The 21,107-nt window shown below is 39.1% G+C and overlaps 1 protein-coding gene and 1 long non-coding RNA gene across 2 annotated transcripts in view; one reads left to right on the forward strand and one right to left on the reverse strand.

Annotated features, from left to right (window-relative positions):
- Positions 1–21,107, reverse strand: part of micu2 (mitochondrial calcium uptake 2) — a 386,723-nt gene that overhangs the window by 92,021 nt on the left and 273,595 nt on the right. Inside the window, exons 4-5 of the mRNA XM_059646669.1 lie at positions 18,659–18,690; positions 13,263–13,338 (exon numbers count right to left, since the gene is read on the reverse strand). Coding sequence (XP_059502652.1) covers positions 13,263–13,338; positions 18,659–18,690 — 108 coding nt within the window. The remainder of the gene's footprint in view (positions 1–13,262; positions 13,339–18,658; positions 18,691–21,107) is intronic.
- On the forward strand, positions 489–19,934 carry LOC125453295 (uncharacterized). The gene is made up of 3 exons (XR_007247743.1): positions 489–553; positions 19,523–19,622; positions 19,790–19,934. It is a non-coding gene; the product is annotated as an uncharacterized LOC125453295 (long non-coding RNA).

Consider the following 21,107-nt stretch of genomic DNA (forward strand, 5'->3'; position numbering starts at 1 on the left):
AAGTGACTGAGGTCTGTTGTATAAGACGGCTACTAATATGCACATGTAAAAGTATAATTTATATTAGAATTTGTGTTGAATTTTACCAAAATTCAGGCAAGTGCCAATTTCAAGGAAAATTACTCTGCGTGAGCTCTAGCCACTTCTCACGTGCAATTTTACACTGCTCACCTCATTGTGCATACATCACAATTCTATGGCACTGCAATTGCACTACTGCGTGCTCACCAGCACTGGAGGTACTTGTCATGGTTGAGGTTTGCTCCACTGGCACCACATTTAATCTTGTTGTAAAACAGGTCAATTGCTGCCAACCATGTTTCTCCTCAATTTTTCCACGTCAAGGGTCTAAGTAGAGGCAATGTACAGTCTTTCTTGTGGGAGTCTTCCATGTCCCATTGTATTGAGAATTATGCTGAACTTTCATTTGTGTGTGATATTAGTCTGGCTTACTAACGACTTGTTCTGTTTTCTGATATTCCTCACACAGGTTAATTGGAACCATGACTAATGGATCCAGCCACAGAGGACAGATTGTTACTGTGCAACAAAGGTACAGAAAACTTTCAATACTATTAACATCCCGGGGATTACTGTCTACAAAAGGAGATCAAAGGCTAGGAATCATGCAAGTAACTCGCCTTATGACTCCTCATAACCAGTCTGCCATCTTCAAGGCCCAAGTCAGGAATGTGATGGAATACTCTCCATATGCTTGAATGATTGCAGTGCCAACAACACTCGAGAAGGCTGACATCATTTGCTACGAAGCAGCCTGCTTGATTGGTACCATATCCACAACCAATGCACAGTAGCAGCAGTATATACCATCTTTAAGATACACGAGAACAATTCAATTGTGCTTCTTAGACAGCAAGTTCCAAACTCATGATCATTTCCATTTAGAAGAACAAGGGTAGCAGATACATGGGAATAGCACTACCTGTGAGTTCTCCAAACCACTCACCTTCCTGACTAGAAGTAGGTCATTGTACCTTCGGTGTCACTGGGTCAAAATCCTGGAACACCCTCCTTAACAGTATTGTGGGTCTACCTGCAGTAAATGGACTGCCGTGATAGAAGAAGACAGTTCACCACCACCTTCTCAAGGGCAAGCAGGGATCGCAATGAATGCTGGCTTAGCCAGGGATAACCACATTCCCATGAAAGGAAACCAAGGTGTGGTAGTCATTTTTCATTGCCATTGCACGTTAGCAATTTGGATGAAGATGAAAGGTAACACAGGTCACGTTTCACAGAATGAGTCACTGCCTCATTCTGGTAATCAATGGGTCACTCCTCCCAACCCCAAAATCTTTATTTGATTTTCTTCCTTGAACTTCCTATCAACACCATTATTTGAGCTTCTGCATGTTCCCTCCAAATTCTTTCATTAAAGTCTTGATCTCTCAACATTTCCCTGAGCCTGACCCTTCAGCTTAGCCATGCCCCCCATTGTGATACACAATCCTCTTATCAAAGGATGGGTGGTGACCAATGAACTAGCCAGTTTTCTCCCTAAAAATACACTGATGCACCAAATGGTTGGTATTCAGTCTAGTTTATTAATTCATAGATTTTGACTGTTCATTTCTCTTTCACAGCTTTCCAGTTTAAACTTGCAGGAAAACAGTCACATTTGGCTAATGTAATAAGGTCTATGAACCAAGCTTTAATATTTTGGCCCGGATTTTAACTTGGAGGTGAGCTCTGAGCAGGAAGGTCATTGTGAGATCAGCAAACTTGAAAAGACCAATGGTCCCACATTGGGCTAAGATTATTTCAATTACATGAGCTGCAAGGGTTTAGATGATGGTTGGATTGTTTGATATCCTGTTTTCAATGTCTTATATTTTAAGCTCTGGAATAACCCATAACATTACACACTTGTGAGGAAAGTGACTGGTCATAAATTAAAATGGTCAGTTGCGACATATATACAAAATTTCCTGAGGTGATAGGAAACAGCGAGCAAATATTGTAGAAAGCTGCAGCACAAAGAGATTTGGGAGACCTGGTGCATAAATCTAGCATACAAATTCATCCACTAATAGGGAAGCCAAATGAAATGTTGACCTTTATTTCAAAGGAAATAGCATTTAAAAATATTGAGGTCTTGCTAAATCTAAGCAAGGCACTAGTCAGATCAAAGCTGGAATACTGTTTTAGGCCCTGATCGAAGGGAAGATATGCCAGCATTGGAGGCAGTTCAGAGAAGTTCTCTGAGCTCATATCAGGTATGGAGGGACTGATATGTGCAGAGGCTTATAGGCTGGTCCTGTACTCATTGGAGTTAAGAAGAATGAGAGGCAATGCCTTCAGTGGCAGGTATGTTGTTGGCAGGGACTCTGAGGGGCAGGATTTACATGCATTTGGAAAGGCAAGGATTGATTAGGAAGAGTTAACACAGCTTTGGGAAATCATGTCTCTTGATTGAGTTTTTTGAAGAAGTGAGAAAGAAGGCTAATGAAGGCAGAGTGGTGGATGTTGTCTATATGGACTTTAGCAAAGTATTTGATAAGTTTCTGCATGGTGGACTGGTTAGCAAGGTTAGATCACATAGAATCAAGGGGGAGCTAGCCAAGTGATACAAAATTGGCTCAAAAGTGGGAGACGGAGGGTTGTGGTGGAGGGTTTATTTTTCGATTAGAGATGTTTGACCGCTGGTGCGCTGCAAGGATCCGTGCTGGATCGACTACTTTTCAGGATTATATAAATTATTTGGATGTGAATGCAGGAGGTATGGTTTGCAGATGATATCAAAATTGGTGGTGCTGTGGACAGTGAAGGAGGTTACCTCACGGTACGAATCTTTGATCAGATGGGCCAATAGGCTGAGGAGTGGCAGCTGGAGTTCAATTTACACAAGACATGAGGTGTTGCATTTTGGTAAGGCAAATCAAGGCAGGACTTGTGTAGTTAATGGTAGGGCCTGGGGACTGTTGCCAAACAGAGACCTAGGGGTGCGGACGCATAGCTCCTTGAAAGGGAAGTTGCAGGTAGACAGGTTCGTGAAGATGACATTTGGCACGCTTGCCTTTATTGTTCAGTGTGTTGAGTATAGGACTTGGTGTTGCAGCTGTACAGGACATTTGGTTGGGGTACTTTTGGAAACCTGCAGTTTCCTTGCTATAGGAAAAATGTTCTTAAACTTGAAAGGATTTAGAAAAGATTTACAAGGATGTTGCTGGGATTAAAGGTTTCAAGCTCTAGGGAGAGGCTAAAGAGGCCGAGACTTCCCCCCACCGCCGGAATGTCTGAGGCTGAGGGGTAACTTTATACAGGTTTATAAAATCATGTGGGGCATAGATAGGATGAATAACCAAGGTCTATTCTCCAGGGTAAGGGAATCCAAAACTAGAGGATATATGTTTAAGGTGAGAGGGAAAAGATTTAATAAGGACCTGAGGGGCAACTTTCCCACACAGAGGGTAGTGTGTGTATGGAATGAACTGCCAGACAACGTGGTGGAGCCTGGTACAATGACAGCATTTAAAAGGTATCTGGATGTGTACATGATTAAGAAAGGTTTAGAGGGAAATGAGCCAAATGCTGGAAAATGGGACTAGATCAGTTTGAGATATCTGGCTGGCATGGACAAGTGGACCGAAGGGTCTATTTCTTTGCTTTATGGCTCTAAACGCTAAACAATGGTCAATGGACATTTTTCAGGCTGAATGAAAATTTGTAATCAGGTTCTGCAGGGGTCAATATTGGAATCCTTGCTTTTTCTGATACATAGTAATGATCCAGACGTTGGAGTGCAGGGTACAATTTCCAAATTTACAGATGTCTTGAAACTTGGAAGCACTGTGAACTGTGAGGTTGGACAGTTTGGAATCCCAAAACAACACCAACACTGAGTGAAGTTTGCAGAGAAATCTGAAGTGGTGCATTTTGATGGTAAGAACATTGAATGGTAGTATAAAACACAGGGTGTAATTCTAAAAGATGTGCAGGACATGAGGGACCTGAATGTACTTGTGCATAGATGATTAAAAGTAAAAGGACAGATAGAGAAAATGGAGAGTAAAGCATAAAGCATGCTGTGTCTTATTGACAGAGGCACAGAATACAGGAGAAAGAGGTGATGTTGAACTCATTAGACCTCAGCTGGAATATTGTGTACAGTTCTGGATGCCATACCATAGAAGGATGCGAGTGCATCAGGGTTTGTGCAGAAGTGATTTATAAGAATGTTTCCAAGGATATGAAACTTCGGTTACGAAGATAGATTGAAGAAATTCAGATTGTTCATCCTAGAAAGAGGGTGTTGAAGAGGAAATTCGATAAAATGCCTTCAAAATGATGAGTGGGCTAACTAGAGTACATAGGGAGAAATTGTTCCTACTTGTAAAAGGAACAAGAACGAAAGAACATAGGTTTAAAGTGGTTTGCAAAAGAAGCAATAGTGATAGGAGACAAACTTTTTCACTCAGCGAGAATTTAGGGTATAGAGAGCATTGCCTGGAAATGTGGTGAAGGTAGGTCCAGTTAAGGCCTTCAAAGGACATTGGATGGTTATTTGAATAAAAAGTTTGCAAGAGTGTGGTGATTAAGCAGGAAACGTAATGATGCTCTTTTGAACAGTGAATGCAACCATGATGGCCACATGTCCCCACCCCCACCATCTCCCCACCCCAATGAAAGACTTTTGTAATTCTGTACAAATTGCTTAAATCCCTGAAGGTACATGGTGTATAAAAGTCCAGACTAGGACAAGATGAACTGCATTCATGAATAGCTGAACAGTTACCAAAAATAATTATTATATTGGACAAAGCTTAGAAAATATTGTACTAAATAACAGGGTTAGTACTTGCATATATGATGAAAAGATAAAAAATGACTAGATTTCATTCAAAGGTAATTTGCAAAGAAACTATTGTTAAAATCAATTTCCTGCATTATGATTACCTAAACCATCAAATATATGACAATAGTTAAATATTGATTCAATGTATCATTATGTTAGCATGAGTTATAAATATTTGCGCATGTAGGATATGCCGAGTTACACCAATTTACTAAAGTTAAGTTGAACGCAGAATATTTGAAATTAATTTGCAAAATGTAACATCCATCATTAAAAAATATATTACTTACAATGATGCAAGTATTTCATATCTTTGCCAAATTGGGCAGCCCTGAATTCCACAGAATAGTCTGCATATAATTCTCCTGAGAATTGGCAGCATGCAAAGCTGCCAAGCTGCTAGATTGAATCAATGGTTCTCCTAGGCGCTGTGCCAAGGTGTACCATTGCTTTTTCAGGAAACCTGTCCTCTCCACAAGGTGAATGCAATTTTCTTTGCATATAATCTTGAAATAATCTAATTATTCTTTTTAACCGTTTGCTAATTGTTTTCACAGACAGACGAGATCCTGTTTTCACAGAAATCACTTTAGCCAATTAACAAGACATGGCACAGAATTATTTATTTTAAGTTAAACTAGTTAACTGCGAGGTGTTAGTCCACATTAAACTATACTTCTAATTCAGTCTTCAACAATACATTCATTGTATTTTGTATTAATTTAATAAACAATAAATCATACAAGTTCAATTACAAATAATTACTAAAATTAAATAATGCTTGTTTAACCATGCTTGTGTATAAGCAAATAGAAACTGGAACACACTTAGTCAAGATCATAGTGGTATGCTGACCTGCAGTTGCAATTTAATACAGGTTTTGGTAATATCAAAAAAAAGTCAACATAAGCAGTTAGTGGGAGTCAACTGAGCAAGTGTGAATTAAGGAAATATATTTTCCAGTCTGAACCATTTATTTTGAATGATAGAGTAGGTAAAGGATATCTGAAGTTGGAAACCAAACATGCAAGTAGTAAACATTACATCTTTCTTACCATTCTCTTTCTTACTCCATTCTTAAGTCAGCATGTTGCACCCTGTTAATTTGCTCAAATATGGTTAAAACTAAAGTACTTGGTGTAAATGACTTTTTATATGCCTAAATTGACTTTTCATGAACTAATAACCCATGGGGCATCATAATTGAGCTGGTTTTCATCCTTCCTGACATCCATACATTTGCATCTTCCATCTGCAGTCTCATGCTAAAGACATAATGCAATGTCTCTCTGCCAATGCAGCTATCTCACCGCAAACCAGCATTCAAAGCTGGAACTATTCCAGTTTGTGTAATTCTGCATCACTCCACATGACATACATAATAGAGGTGCTCTTTATACAAATTCACATAGACACACAACCAATGAACCACAAACTCCTCTGAACAAGGAAATGAGTAATTCCTGTAGTATTCTTGATAAGTGTTTATTAATGAAAGAAATTTACAAACAACTATTTTGTCCACTTCAAATTCATTTGGTTTTTATTTCATAAAACCTTCAGATTGAAATAAGTTTATTTTAATATATCCTAATCAATTATATTGGTTCCAAAGAAGTCAATGTAGTAAACATATAATTAGCTGTATCCTTCCCATATGCAGTACCCACAAGCTCTCACAAGATGGCAGATAATACATATTTTTATATTCAATAATATTTGCATGTTGTGCTTAATGACATTTTCTGCTCACAAGCTTCAATAGCAGCGAATTGGTACAGATTTAAATAGGAACTCATGGCTTATCTTTTAGGCTCATCTGCGGTGAGTCCAAAAAAGTAGATATTTATGTATTTTGGAAGAATCTGAAATTTCAGAAAACAAAATTCAGTTTAAATACCAGGGGCTGCTTTTCTGAAACTCTCGAGTTTCTATTACAAGATTTGCCAGGAAAAGTATTATTGGGCAGCACTTTTGAACATAATTTTCAAAAAGCAAGTTTAAAACAATATTCTGACAACTTTAAGAGTGATGGCTTGATAAACTTCAAATAAAAAAAGCTGAAATAGAATTTATGACAAAAATAATCATTTTAAGTCAGTGTCAATGCACCATGTGCAACTAACTTGAATTTAAGCAACTGAAACTGATTTTTGGAAAATAACTAGAAGCATTTTCTGCTTAGATTGGGATACGTCAATATGTCATTCTCAGTAAATTTAGAATTAATTTATTCAAAACATTCAGAGTACCTATTGAACCTGTGCCACCAAAGGATCCAGCTTAATTAATTTTTGCAGGTTCCTGGAAGGGTCTGCATATGAATACATTTAGCATGAACTGACAACGGTGATTAATTCACCCATGGTTCATTGGGTCAAGGAAAGGGGAGATGGGCAGTGACCAGGCCTGTCTGTGAGCAGGCTTGCTACTATTATATTTCTAAACTTAGGGTAAAAGATCACAGAAATGCAAATTATGATTGGCCTTCAGGTGCTTAGTGTTTAGATGATCACTGAAGGGAGGGATCATTTGATGGGTGACTGAATTTGAAGTGATAAACACTGTAATAGATGTTCTAATGTTTTGCTTCTGTTGTGTGTTTGCAGAATTTTGATTGTTTTCTGATGGCAGTGCAAAAGATTTTTCTTTGCAACTGAATAAGATGCAAGCAGCAGAAGAATGTAGGATTTGAGTTTGGTAAAAGGCTATTTGTTGATAATAGTCAATGAGTCAATGGGGTGTGATCACTTTGCATTAGATGTACAATTATAGATTAAAGAACAGCACCCCAATTGCCCTTTGTAGGAGACAGCAAAAATCCCTGCCATTTACAATACTGGACCAAAACCTTCGATTTTTAACAGGGACAGCTGTCTGGAACCATGGTTCAGTTAGAAATCCTATTCACACCTTAGCCTGAAAGGAACAATGAACCAGACCTAAGACAACAACTTCAAATATCTTCAAAGATAGTAAGAACTGCAGATTCTGGAGTCAGAGACAACATAGTATGGAGCTGGAGGAACGTAGTCGGCCCGGCAGCATCAGAGGAGCAGGAAAGTTGACGTTTTGGGTCAGGAACCTTCTTCAAAAATGGGGAGGGGGAAGGGAGCTCAGAAATAAATACGGAGAGGAGGGCGGGGCTGGAAAAGGTAGGTGGGATGATGATAGGTGAGTGCAGGTCAGGAGTGGTGGGGATTGGTCAGTGAGTTGGGAGGAGCAGATAAGTGGGAGAGAAGATGGACAGGTTGTGTCAGGTAAGGGAGGCAGGGAAGAGAGGGAGGGTTGCTCATGGGACGAGGCTTGGAGTGGGGAGATTTTGAAACTGGTAAAATCCACATTTAGGCCATTGGGCTGTAGGCTCCTGAGGCAGAATATGAGGTGCTGATCCTCCAGTTTGCAGGTGGCTTTTTTTGTGACACTGGAGGAGGCCCAGGATGGACAAGTTGCCCAGGGAATGGGAGGGGGAGGTGAACTTGTTTGTGATGGGAAAGCGTTGCTGTTTGTCATGAACAGAGCGCAGATGCTCTACAAACCGGTCTCCAAGTCTCTGCTTGGCCTCACCGATGTATAGGAGGCCACATTGGGAGCAGCAGATGCAATAAACCACATTGACGGATGTGTAAGTGAACCTCTGTCTAACGTAAGCTGGAAGACCAACACCTGGGAGGTAGGGGTAGTCACTGATTGTAGAGTGTGCCTGAAAATGCTGTGTAAGACTTTTTTTTATTCATTTCTAGATTGCAGGCATTGGTGGCTGGACAAGCATTTGATGCCCATCCCCAGGTTCCCTTGAGAAAGTGGTGGTGAGCTGCATTCTCAAACTGCTGCAGGCCATTTGGTGCAGGTGATATCCATAATACTGTAAGGGAGGGATTTCTAGAATTTTTATCCAGTGTCACTGAAGGAACGACAATATATTTCCAAGTCAGGATGGTGATTGACCTGGAGAGGAACTTGTAGATGATGGTGTTCCTATGTATCTGCTGCCCTTGTCCTTTAAGATGGTAGTGGCTGTGTATTTGAAAAGTGCTGTCTAAGGACCCTTAGTGTATTTCTGCAGGGCATATCTTATGATATGCATAGCTCTTACAGAGTATTGGTGGTGGAGAGTGTGGATGTTTGTGGATGAGATGCCATTCGTGTAGGCTACTTTATTCTTGAGACTGTCAAGATTCTTGAGTGCTGCTGCAGCTGTACTCATCCAGGCAAGTGGGGAATACTGAATCACACTCCAGGCTTGTGCTCTGTAGCTGGTGGAATCAGGAGGTGAATTATGCACTGCAGAATTTCTAGACTGACCTGCTCTTGTGGCTACTGTATTTATATGGATGTTTAGTCATTATCTGGCCCGAGTGCTTCTTACCACATGCCATTTGCCAGCCCAAACCTGGACATTATCCAGGTTTTGCTGCATTTGAGTCCTGGATAGCTTGAAGATAAGAGCTAGAGGAGACAGCTATGAGCTCCAACTTTCATGTTGGGAATTGTCACAGTCTAGTTTCTGTCTGGGCGTTGGAAGAACAGGAAACTGCATATAAATGAAATAATAATCACATGCCAATTATATGTAATTTTTTAAATTCACTCATGAGAAGTGGGTGTTGCTTGTTGGCCAGCATTTATTGCCCATCCCTAGGTGCCCTTGAGAAGGTGATGGTGAGTTGCCTTCTTGAACTGCTGCAGTCCTTGTGCTGTAGGTAGACCCACTGTACTATTAGGCAGGGAGTTCCAGGATTTTAACACAGTGACACTGAGGAAACAGTGATATACTTTCGTCATGACGGTGAGTGGCTTGAAGGGAAACGCAAATGGTGATGTTCCCATATATTTGCTGCTCTTGTCCTTCTAGATGGAAATGGTTGTGGGTTTGGAAGGAGCTATCTAAGGCTCTTTGGCAATCTTCTGCAGTACATCACATAGATAGTACACACTACAGGTACTGAGCATTGGTAGCAGAGACAGTGGATAGTTTTCAGTGTGTTGCCAATCAAGCAGGCTGCTTTGTTCCAGATGGTGTTAAGTTTCTTGAAAGTTATTAGAGCTGCACTCATTCAGACAAATAGGGAGTATTACATCACACTCCTGATTGGTGCCTTGTAGATGGTGGACAGGCTTTGTGGAGTCAGAAAGTGAATTACTTGCTACAGTAGACCTAGCTTCTGACCTGCTTGTTTTGCTACTGCATTTATATCATAAGTCCTGTTGAGTTTCTGGTCAATGGTAATCCATAGGATGTTGATAATGGGGAATCCAGTGATGATAACATTGTTGGTTAGATTGTCTGTAATTGAAGGTGGTCATTGCCTGACATTTGTGTAGTGTGAAGTTTACTTGCCACATGTCATCCCAAGTCCAGATACTGATGCATTTGAACACAAACTGTTTCAGTATCTGAGGACTTACAAACGGTATTATGCAATCATCAGTAAACATGCCCACTTCTTTACAATGGAGGGAAGGTTATTAATGAAACAACTGAAGATGGTTGGGCCTTGGATACCACCCTGATGCAAACTGCCTTCTCACCACTCACCAGTGAAATTCTCTTTCCTCTGTTCAAACCTGGGTTTTGGGAAATGAGGGTTGAACTTCTTGCTGTCAATGCCAAGAGGCCCATTACCACTGATATTAGCATTTTTTCAAATTTTCTCACCAATGCCCATATTGTTTAAGGGCTTGGGAGGTTGTGCTTAATGTTTTAAAAAAATTCTTAATTTTATTCTCTCTGGGTCAACATTTACCATCCATCCCCAGTTGCCCATGAGAAGGTGGTGGTGAGTTGCTTTCTTGAGCTGCTGCAATCCATTTGGTGTATGTACACCCACAATGCTACCCTTGTTTTTCTAGATGATAGATGGAGACAGATTTTGGGGAGTCTGGAAGTGAGGTACTCACTGCTAGATTCTTAGCTCTGGCCTGCTCCGAAACATTCCACGTCAAAGTGCACTAAGACCTGGAGAGTACCCAAGTCTGGTCTGATAAGTGGCTAATAACATTCTTGCCATTACAGTGCCAGGCAATGGCCATTTCCAACAAGACAGAATATGGCCGTTGTCCCTTGAAATTCAATAGCACTTCCATCAGTGAATCTTTCACTATTAAGACCCTGATTGTTACCATTGACCACAAAGTGTACTGGACCAGCTATATAAATACTGTGGTTGCAAGAACAGGTCAGAGGCTATGAACCTGCAGTAGCTATTTCATGACCACCATCATTCAGAAGAACAAGGGCAGCAGACACATGGGAACACCACCACCAAGCCATTCACCATCCTGTTTTAGAATTATATCATTGATCCAGTGACACTGAAGGAACAAAGTTTTTATCCCATTAAAGCAGTTTTGGTCTTCCTACTCCAAATGGACCTCAGCCGGTAAAGGAAAACTGAATGGTGAATCAGTCAGCGAAGCTCACATCCCTAAAATGACTAATAAAAGATCCCCAAGTCTTTGCTTGTAATGGACTTTCATCTTTACTAATTATTTCTTTTTTACATACCTATAGAAGTTTTTAAAAATTTTCTTGCTTGTTTTTACATTTTATTCTCCTTTTATCGGTTTCTCAGTCTTCCTTTGCTGAATTAAATTTGCAAATGGATTGCAGCAGCTCAAGAAAGCAACTGACTACCACCTTCTCACGGGCAACTGGGATGGACATTAAATGTTGGCCCAGCTAGTGATGCCCACATTCTGAAAGAGAGACCATTCCTCATGTTATGGTCACTTCCTTAAGTACTGTTTTGCAACAAGATTATTTATTAGCCCTTCTTATTGCATATTACCACACCTGGATTAGGTCTCACAGGTGACTCCTCAACACATTGCCATGAAAAATACTTTGTACATTCCAGATATTTGTCTCCCACAGCACAAGTGTTCATTAGATTACCCAATTCACATGTAGATTGAAATCAGCATTACCCTTGATACAGGGACCACAAAATAGCTGATTTATATTGTCCTCTGCATTTCTATTACTTAGTGGCCCATAAACAAACACTTAAATGTTTGCTGCTCCTTGCTGTTTCTCAGCTCGAACCAAACATATTCCACAACTTATTCTTTCAGTTGGAGATCTACTTTCACTACTGTACTTATCACATCTCTTATTAATAGTAACATCCCACCTCCATTTCCTTTTTTCCTATTCTTCCTTTATACTACCACACTACTACATACTTCTTAGTGGATCACATGGATGGTACATTCTACTTGTAGTTTTTCTTTTCCAATGGAATACATTAATCAAGGGGGTTATGGGCCATCTCCTTAAATGTTTGTCACTGCTTACTTGTTAATCTACTTTCTTTGCCTCCTTCAGCCACTGATCATCGATTCCTTTGTAACTGCCTTATCAAAGTTCCAGAACTTCGTTTCTCACAGAATATGAATTTCTATGATCTCATGATCACTCTTACCTACAGGATCCTTTATATTAAAGCTGTTAGAGTCAATGATGTGACTATATTAGCCTAGTGCTACAAACCTTAAAAAAGCATACTAACCAGTTAAATGCTCTTTGAAATAAAAAATCAATTCAGAATTACTGACTTGGTACATTACAGTATAATTGAAAGCCTTAACCTGAGGATCTGTCCCTTAGGACAAACTATTTGATTTCAGTTACATTCTACTATATATGTGTGTGGTAACAGTGCTCAGGTTGAGAGATAATGGGAACTGCAGATGCTGGAGAATCCAAGATAATGGAAGTGTGAAGCTGGATGAACATAGCAGGCCAAGCAGCATCTCAGGAGCACAAAAGCTGACATTTCGGGCCTAGACCGTTCTTTTGATCTGTCAATATAAATGTGAGATTAATTGTGTATACTTTGGAATACCTGACCTGCAGCAGGTACATGGTATATAAGCCAACCTGGCCTGTAAGATGAGCCCACTTTATTAGCCCAAAAGTAAAATGTCTGAGTAAATTTGTAATAGAAGTTGACCCCGCCACCTGTCACCTCCAGCCTTGACATGCTGTACTCACATTACAAATCAGCCTAAATTTTTCAGTCCACAAATGCATGTTTTCCTTACTGATGCCTTAAAGCTGAGCCCAAAAGGAGCAAGCAGTGATATAGATCACTCTGCAAAGATGTGTGAAAATTTAAGACATCCCATAAAGAAGAGTCCAGGCAGTGAACGACAAAGATGGTGGTCACCAACACTGGGGACTTCCTATTTTACACTAGGAGTATAAGCAGAGCTCTATTTTTCGAGGGATTGTATTGAGACTTCAAAGGTCTACTTAGATGTCAACATCTAGAGTAAATGCTCAAGAAACAAATGCAATCACTTTAACTATAATCACCTTTTAAACATATATTCAGAGCAATCAGTGAAAACAATTTACATGGTTTTATAGTATGTCTATGAGCTTAGAACTCTGTGTGAATTGTTAAAGGATAAGCATTTTAAAAACACTTAAACATACCGTTATCTCCAAGGTCTCTGAAAAGATTAGTACTCTGCTTCACAGTAGCTGCTTGTGCCACCAATGTATCAATATCCTGTTGGAAAAAGAAAGACATGTCTGGTGAGGATATTTTTAACAAGAATTGTATGCATAATTTAATAGTTCTCTAAATTTAATTTTAATTTTATATTGAAATGTGTCATCAACTACTTACGGAATTTATCAATTAGAGAAGGAGAAGCTTTTTCAGTTTTTCTCATTTAATTGAGGAGGCACTGACATTGTAATATTATGACTGAATGACAATCCGAAATGCCAGGTTAATATTCTGGGGACATGGGTACAAATCTTACAATGGCAGATGAATTCAACAAAATCTGGAATTAAAAGCAAGCTTAATGTAACTAGTGACATTGTATAGAAACCTATCTGGTTCACTAAGAGGAAAATCTGTCCTGTATGTAACTCCAGTGTCACACTGGAGTGCTTGACTTTTAAACGCCCTCTGAGCAAGCCACTCAATTGCATCAAACCACAGTGAAGTCTAAGGAAAGGAAAGAAACTGGAAGAATCATCATCCACCAGGAATCATCATCCACAATTACCCCATACATTCCAGCAAAATACCCTCTTACTAATATTTGGCAGCTGTGCCAAACACTGGGGAGTGTCTCACAGGCTTGTCAAGCAAAAACCTGACATAGTCAGACTCAGACAATGTCTCAGACACCAGTAGCTGGGCAGATCCACCGGAGGAGGCAGACGAGTAGTATAAAGTCAGGAGTTCGCCCTGGGATTCGTCAACATTGACTCCTGACTTCGATTAATCTTATGGCATCAGGTCAAACATGGGCAAGGAAGCCCTTCCACTGATTGCTACATATCCCACCGCCTCTCAACTGATGAATGAATACTCCTGCATATTGAATATCACTTGGTGGATGCCCAATGCATTCTGTTTGGGAAAGATGGTTGTAGCTGTTAAAGGTCAATCATCTCAGCTCCAAGACATCACCACAGGAATTCCTCAGGGATTCACCATCCTTAGCTGCTTCATTAATCTTCTTCCATCACCAGGTCACAAATGTGGATGTTTGCTGATGATTGAAAAAATTTTGCTCCATTTGTGACTCTCAAAAACTGAAGTAGTCTATGTCTATATGCAGCAGGAGGTGGATAACTTTGAGGTGTGACTGATAAGTGGCAAGTAACATCCACTTTTGAGAAGGGAGACAGGTATTGCCGTTTACCATTAAATAATTCCCCACTGTCAATAACCCAGAGGTTACCTTTGACCAGAAAGTGAACTGAACTAGCCATATAAAACAGTACCTACAAAAAAAGAACAGAGACTAGAAATTTTGTGATGACCAAGCTTTAGTCATCTGCCAGAATATTGCTTTATGTGCACTGGTATCAAATCTAGCTTAATAATGTTCTTACAAAGTGCCTGTGCACTTTTCATTATGTTAAAAGCATAATTGGTTAGATTAGATTCCCTACAGTGTGGAAACAGGCCCTTCGGCCCAACAAGTCCACACCGCCCCTTGAAGCGTCCCACCCAGACCCATCCCTCTATAACCCACATACCCCTGAACACTATGGGCAATTCAGCATGGCCAACCGGAGCACCCGGAGGAAACCCACGCAGACACGGGGAAAATGTGCAAACTCCACACAGACAGTTGCCCGAGGCAGGAATCGAACCTGGGTCCCTGGTGCTCTGAGGCTGCAATGCTAACCACTGAGCCACCGTGCTGCCCCAATGGGATTACAATTTGACGTTGTGGAATAGGCAGCAATTCCTGTCTGTACTGTTGTCTTATACTTGCATCTCCACTGATTCCCATTTGCTACTGTCTGAATTTTCAGTCACTTTTTTACGTTTTTAAGCAGCTTCCTGGTGGTTTCTCTGGAACAGAAGCTTTTGGGCTACAGCAACAAGGCAGTCTCTACTACCGAGATCTGGAAGATGGAGCTACATGAGACGGAAAACACTGGGCCTGTGCTTTATGGGACCTTGGGCTCACAACAACAAAAACTGGTCAAAGAAACAAATAGAAAATCCTAAAATAAAACAAGGAACTGTGGATGCTGGAGATCTGAAGCACACAAAAACAGAAATTGGATTAACTCAGCAGATCTGGCAGCATCTATGCAGAGAAGACAGAGTTAACATTTTGAGTCCAGTGACCATTCCAACCTATTTAAATTTGTAATACTTCCTACCACTGAAATGAAATGTGTTAATGGATGTGTTTCCAAGTCTGTTACAAATGAAGTCAGTCGACGTGAAATGTTAATAGAAAATCCTGTTAGGAGTGGGTCAGATATTTATTATCTGGCAGATTACACTTCTAATGTTTTTACATTTAATTGTTGGAAAATAGCAAAAGGGCAATAAATACACTGAACTCCATGCATTTCTCATAAAACGAAGGGAGTGGAGCAGTTATGGGTGGTGATGGGTTCATGTGTAAGGCAACTCCTGGGCATCTGTCGACAGTTGATGTTGACGGCATCACATGTTTGCTAACTTCCTCAGAAGAGCTGGGAGATGACCATATCTGCCTCAATCTCCCAGCAGCTTTGCAAAACAATCCAAGAGAAATCAGTGTGATTTGCTGGAGTTGGCTGAATCAATGCTAATATCGGAAAATTTTAAAATGCAAGTTATTCCCAAAGCCATTGATGAGACCTTTTATGCTAGTTCAAGATCAGTTCAATCAAATCTGGTGCCATCCTCAAAATTGGCCACATAAATAAGTTGAAAATGACAGCTTTTGCCAAAAACATTTGTGTTGACATTGTAGTAGGTGAACTGGACCGTCTGTTTTCATATCAAAAATAGTCAGTCCTTTTGAGATAAGAGTAGACCAGATTGTAGATGAGTTCAACATAGTTCTTGCTTAATTTTAATGTGAGTGGAGGATTGGACACATTGTTCCAAATGCTATTTTTGTGAAACATTTTCAGCTGTATTCATACACTTACACCAAGCTACCACTCTTAAATATATTAAGAAATACTTCTTAATTTAAAAAAATTATGTTGAACTGTGCATGCGCTTTTATATGGAAGACTTTACTTTCGTGATTATGTTAATTAATTAATTGGAATCTTGTTTTGTCAACTGACCAGTGTTATTGTGAGTTCTAAACGTGGAAACTCTATCCCACCATATTCCATGTTTTTTTTCATGTTACATTAACAATTAAGACACAGGTGCCAGAATATACTTGTCCATCTCCTACAAGGGATAAATCAACAAATTAACTAGCATACTTAACAACAAAAGGTATTGTAAGATTGGGAAATACATTCGATGTGGATGATAAGTTGATTACTTTTTGATCAATATGAGCTCACTGCCTAGGAAGCACATCCATTAACACTTTTCATTTCAATGGTAGGGAATATTACAAATGCAAACAGATTCAAATGGTTGGCTTCCTGTGCAATTCACTTAAACCTATTGACACCTGGAAAGACATGCACTGCAGTAACTCATCTAGCTTCCTTTAACAGAATCTTCCAAACCTATGACTTCTACCATTTAGGACAAGGGCGAGAGACAGCAGATACAATCAAACAATACCATGTGCAGGATTCCATCCATATCTTCCACCATCCTGACTTGGAAATACGTTGTTGTCACTATTGCTGAGTGACAATCCCAGAGTTCCGTTCCTGAGGGCACTGTGGATGCTCACAAACCCTAAAGCTAAGATGTTTCAAGAAGGCAGCGAACTTTTCCAGGGCAATTACGAACAGGCAATAAATGCCAGTCTAGCTTGCGATCCCCACTTTCCGTGAATGAATTTATGAAAAAAATCTGTAGCAAATGTTGCTATCTTTATGCCCCATTCCCTTTTCATGAAATATCATATCTGCCTTCCTAAACACTTGCTCTGTCTGTGTACTAATGTTATACAATGAATGAACCGAGGCACCTTGATTTCTCTGTATTGCAGCATTCTGCAATCACTCTCCATTTAAATAGTATACTGCTTTTCTATTCTTCCTGCCAATGTGGACAGTTCACATATTCCCACATTTAACGTCATCTGAATTTCTCCAATCACCATTTTTTGCCCACTTACTTAACGTGACTATATTGCTTCATAAACTCCTTCGGCTCTCTTCATAACTTATTCTGCTGTGTTAAAAAGAAATTCAGCTAACATACATTTCATCCCTTCCTCTAAGTCATTGATATGGACTGTAAATAGGCCACAACACTCATCCTTGTGGCACTTACTTCATGTTGGTAGCACATTATGACTCACTTGTCCAGAATCTGTTCCCTCTTAGCTACCCATGCTAATATATTACTCCCTGCAATTTAAGCTTTTATTTTATGTAGTGATCTTTGCTTATCATATGTCTTGTGAACATCCAAGCCTCTAAGAGTTCCTTTCTGGCCATGTTTTTTGTTACTTCAACAAATTTGAATAAATTAGTCAAATATAGTTTTTTTCATAAAACCATGTTGACTCCACCTGCTTAAGATTTTCTAAATGCCTTATTATTGTGGTCTGTTACAACAGATTTGAAGATTTCCAAGTGACAGGTATGAGGTTAATTGGATAGTAACTTTTTTTTTGTCTTGAATAGAGGATTACATTCATTATTTTCAAATCTGATGGGACTTTTCCCGTGAACACAATGAAAATTACTTAATGCTAAGCATAAGTGTACTCGAATAATTTTTGTTTCAGTCATCTGCAGGATGTAAAACAATGTATTAACTTGGTTCCAGACCAGCAATGCACCAGCTAATATAATCAAATACAGTACTGAGAACATCAACGCTATAGTAGTTGGTGCTACCCTTTCAATCTAAACTCAGATCAATAACCAGGCTATTGGAAGTTTCTGGACTAAAAAAAACTTAATCTACAACCTATTGAGCCATTGCAGGCAGCTCAAGATCTGTTTTGTGACTACTGAAAGCATTGAATCATGTCCACATTTACTGTACAATGAGATCACCTTTTTTAAAGTCACAGCAGCATAGAAAATGGTTCAATAATTTGCCAATTTCAATTTTGAGCTGAACAATATTCAGTTCCTGGTTCATGAATATCTTTTAGGGAAGGAAATCTGCCATCTTTAATTCAAGTCTGCCCTTGAATTACCCATTTCAAATTATATCTCAAGCTACTCAGTTCAAGAGCAAACTGGATTGGCTACAAATGCTAGCCATACAAGTGGCACCCAATTCCCATTAAATAAGAAGTAATTCAAATACTTGGCCAAGCCCCACATAGAATAAATACCAGTCACAGCAAAAAAAATCTTTTAAACTTGAAGAATTTGCTGATGATTGAGGAAATGGACCTTCAGAGTTTATTTTTTATGGACAATTGCATTAATTAAAACTTGAATTGTCATATGTATACATGACTTACCTGCTTTGTTAACTTCTTTTTATTCATCTGACCTGGGAATGAAACAAAGTAAGATTTAATTCAATGTATACATATAGACATAGCTTAAAGAGAGTAAATTGCAAAGTAATGGTCAGTCTGCTAAGATGAGAGCCTACTAATGGAGTGTGCAGTAGCATCGACTACCTCAGGAATTTCGTCCTCCTTACAAAATGGAATTAAGCCATTAAATAGACTCCAGATTGGCAGGTACCCATTCCAATAGAGGTCCATCTAAAATAACAGCACAGAAAAGCTGCAAATTCTGCAACAATATTTTGGCCTTCAAGGTAACATCATCACAATACCTTCCTTTGTGGGAATATGTTGAGTGCATATTACCAGCACAATTCCTACATTACCACAGCAGTACTTCATTAGATGTAAAGCACTTTGAACCATCTGGTAATGATTAAAAATGTTATACAAATGCAGATATTTCTGTTTTGGAAGTATAATAATAATGTTCTAGAACACATTCTGTCAAGTAAGAGGTTTTATAGAGATATCAAGCCGAAAAGTTGCAACCCATAATGCAGAACATTATCAGGGGCTGCAAAGACTAGAAATACAAGCTACAATAGGAAGAGATTATGCTAAATTTTGGATTTGAATTGTGAAGATTGTGGGTTAAAGAAAAATCTGAAAAGGCTAAGGAGGTCTACAGTTGGACAGGACAAGCCAGATTTTGTGTCTTAATGATTCTTGATTTCCACACTGTAAGGATGTAGGGAAGAGGAGTGTCCAGGGAGAACAGCTGAATTATATAATGCAAGTTGAAAACAAACCCATTATTCACAAAACCACAATGATTATGATCAACTGGTTTCTTAATTTTTCCTGCAGGGTCATCATTCCAACAGTAAACAGTAACTTGCCAGTAATTACATGAGCTTTCCAGATATTTCTGCCATATTACTAAGCCAAGTACATCCAAATGAAAAAGGTAAGTTATGTAAACACCAAACTTTTCCACGCTGACTCGGTAATCTGTTCAACAGGCTTATTTATTAAATAATTTTGTTCAATATATTAAAATGGATCAACTGTATCTTATAAGTATTTGCAGAATTCAATTTCATTTCACCATCATTTATTTGAACGGTCCAACAGAACAACATAAACTCACAAATCTTCATTTCATCACTGCAAGTGTGGAGCTGGATGTAATGGTCTTCAGCAGGGTAAGGGACTTGGATTGGAAAGTAAGTGACCGGCTCACTCCTGCCTCAGCTTGTCATATCAAGTGTTGGACAGCCAATTAATTGACCCTGGAAGAAAGGTGACTAATTACAATTGGGAAGGGCGGCTCCACACCTATTAACGCATATAGACTGGGTCATCGGTTGGGAATAGGAAGTCACAACCACCAATTTAAAGTTCCCTTGCCCTCTCAATCTCTCTTTACTTCACATGGCAGGCTCGGAGAAACGAAATCAAAAAGCGTCCAAATGCAATCACCTTCACCAGCAGAATCTATTGCTATACTCAGCCATAGTCTGTTGGCGAACCTTTCCTCTTACACGTGATACCTCATACGAGGCATAAAGTCGTCCCAAACATTTTCCTTTTTAGCACTTAGAAAGTGGAATTAGCAACAAAAAATCCTAACCGTTGAGACTAACAATAGTGTGTTGATTAGCTCTTTAAAAAGTGACTGATTTTGGTGTCTTCTTGCCTTCAGTAATACTGGACACTGGTGTGATGCTGTTGAATTTCCAAGCTGTATCGTTACCATACATTTTACATGTGTTTTTGGGAAGCAGCCAGCTGATTTGCAACCATAAAATCCAACCAATGGCCACAAAACTCCTGATGATGTAAACCACGAAAGACTGCAGATATAATACCATATATGAAAATGATATCAATCATTATGATTACAAATGTTTCAATTTTAAAATCAAACCATGCTCCAACATTTGTTCTTTGCCACACTAAACACAGATGACAATTGTCATATTAAATATGATAATAAAACTCACTACCTATTTTCTTTCAGTCAAGCCTTTGTCAAGGTTTTCTTTGTGCTTAAAATAAATAGCTACTTTAATTCCTATTTATCCAATCTATTACTTGTGATGCTGAAAATATCCAAACGATATAGATACAATGTTAAGCATTGTAAAGGAGAATGGAAAACAATTAGTAAAATTTTCCCTCCCACCAGTAAATTAATCGCTTTTCATTTTTGAACTGCTTTCATGAAAATCCATTAAAAGTAATTACCATTCCTTAAATTTTTCAAGGCAAAGAGTAAATTTGCTTCCTGTGCGAATGGTGCAAGCTGCTGTTATTGGCATACTAAATGTGATTGTCAACACAATTTAACCATGAAAAAATTGCTGACAGCACTGTCCATAGCAACAAACTATGTTGATATTCCTAAAGTTTGACTTTAGTAAAACAGGATATTCACAATCAAGTTATG

This window comes from Stegostoma tigrinum, chromosome 6 (genome assembly GCF_030684315.1).
Source record: "Stegostoma tigrinum isolate sSteTig4 chromosome 6, sSteTig4.hap1, whole genome shotgun sequence".
In the NCBI taxonomy this organism is placed as follows: Eukaryota; Metazoa; Chordata; class Chondrichthyes; order Orectolobiformes; family Stegostomatidae; genus Stegostoma; species Stegostoma tigrinum.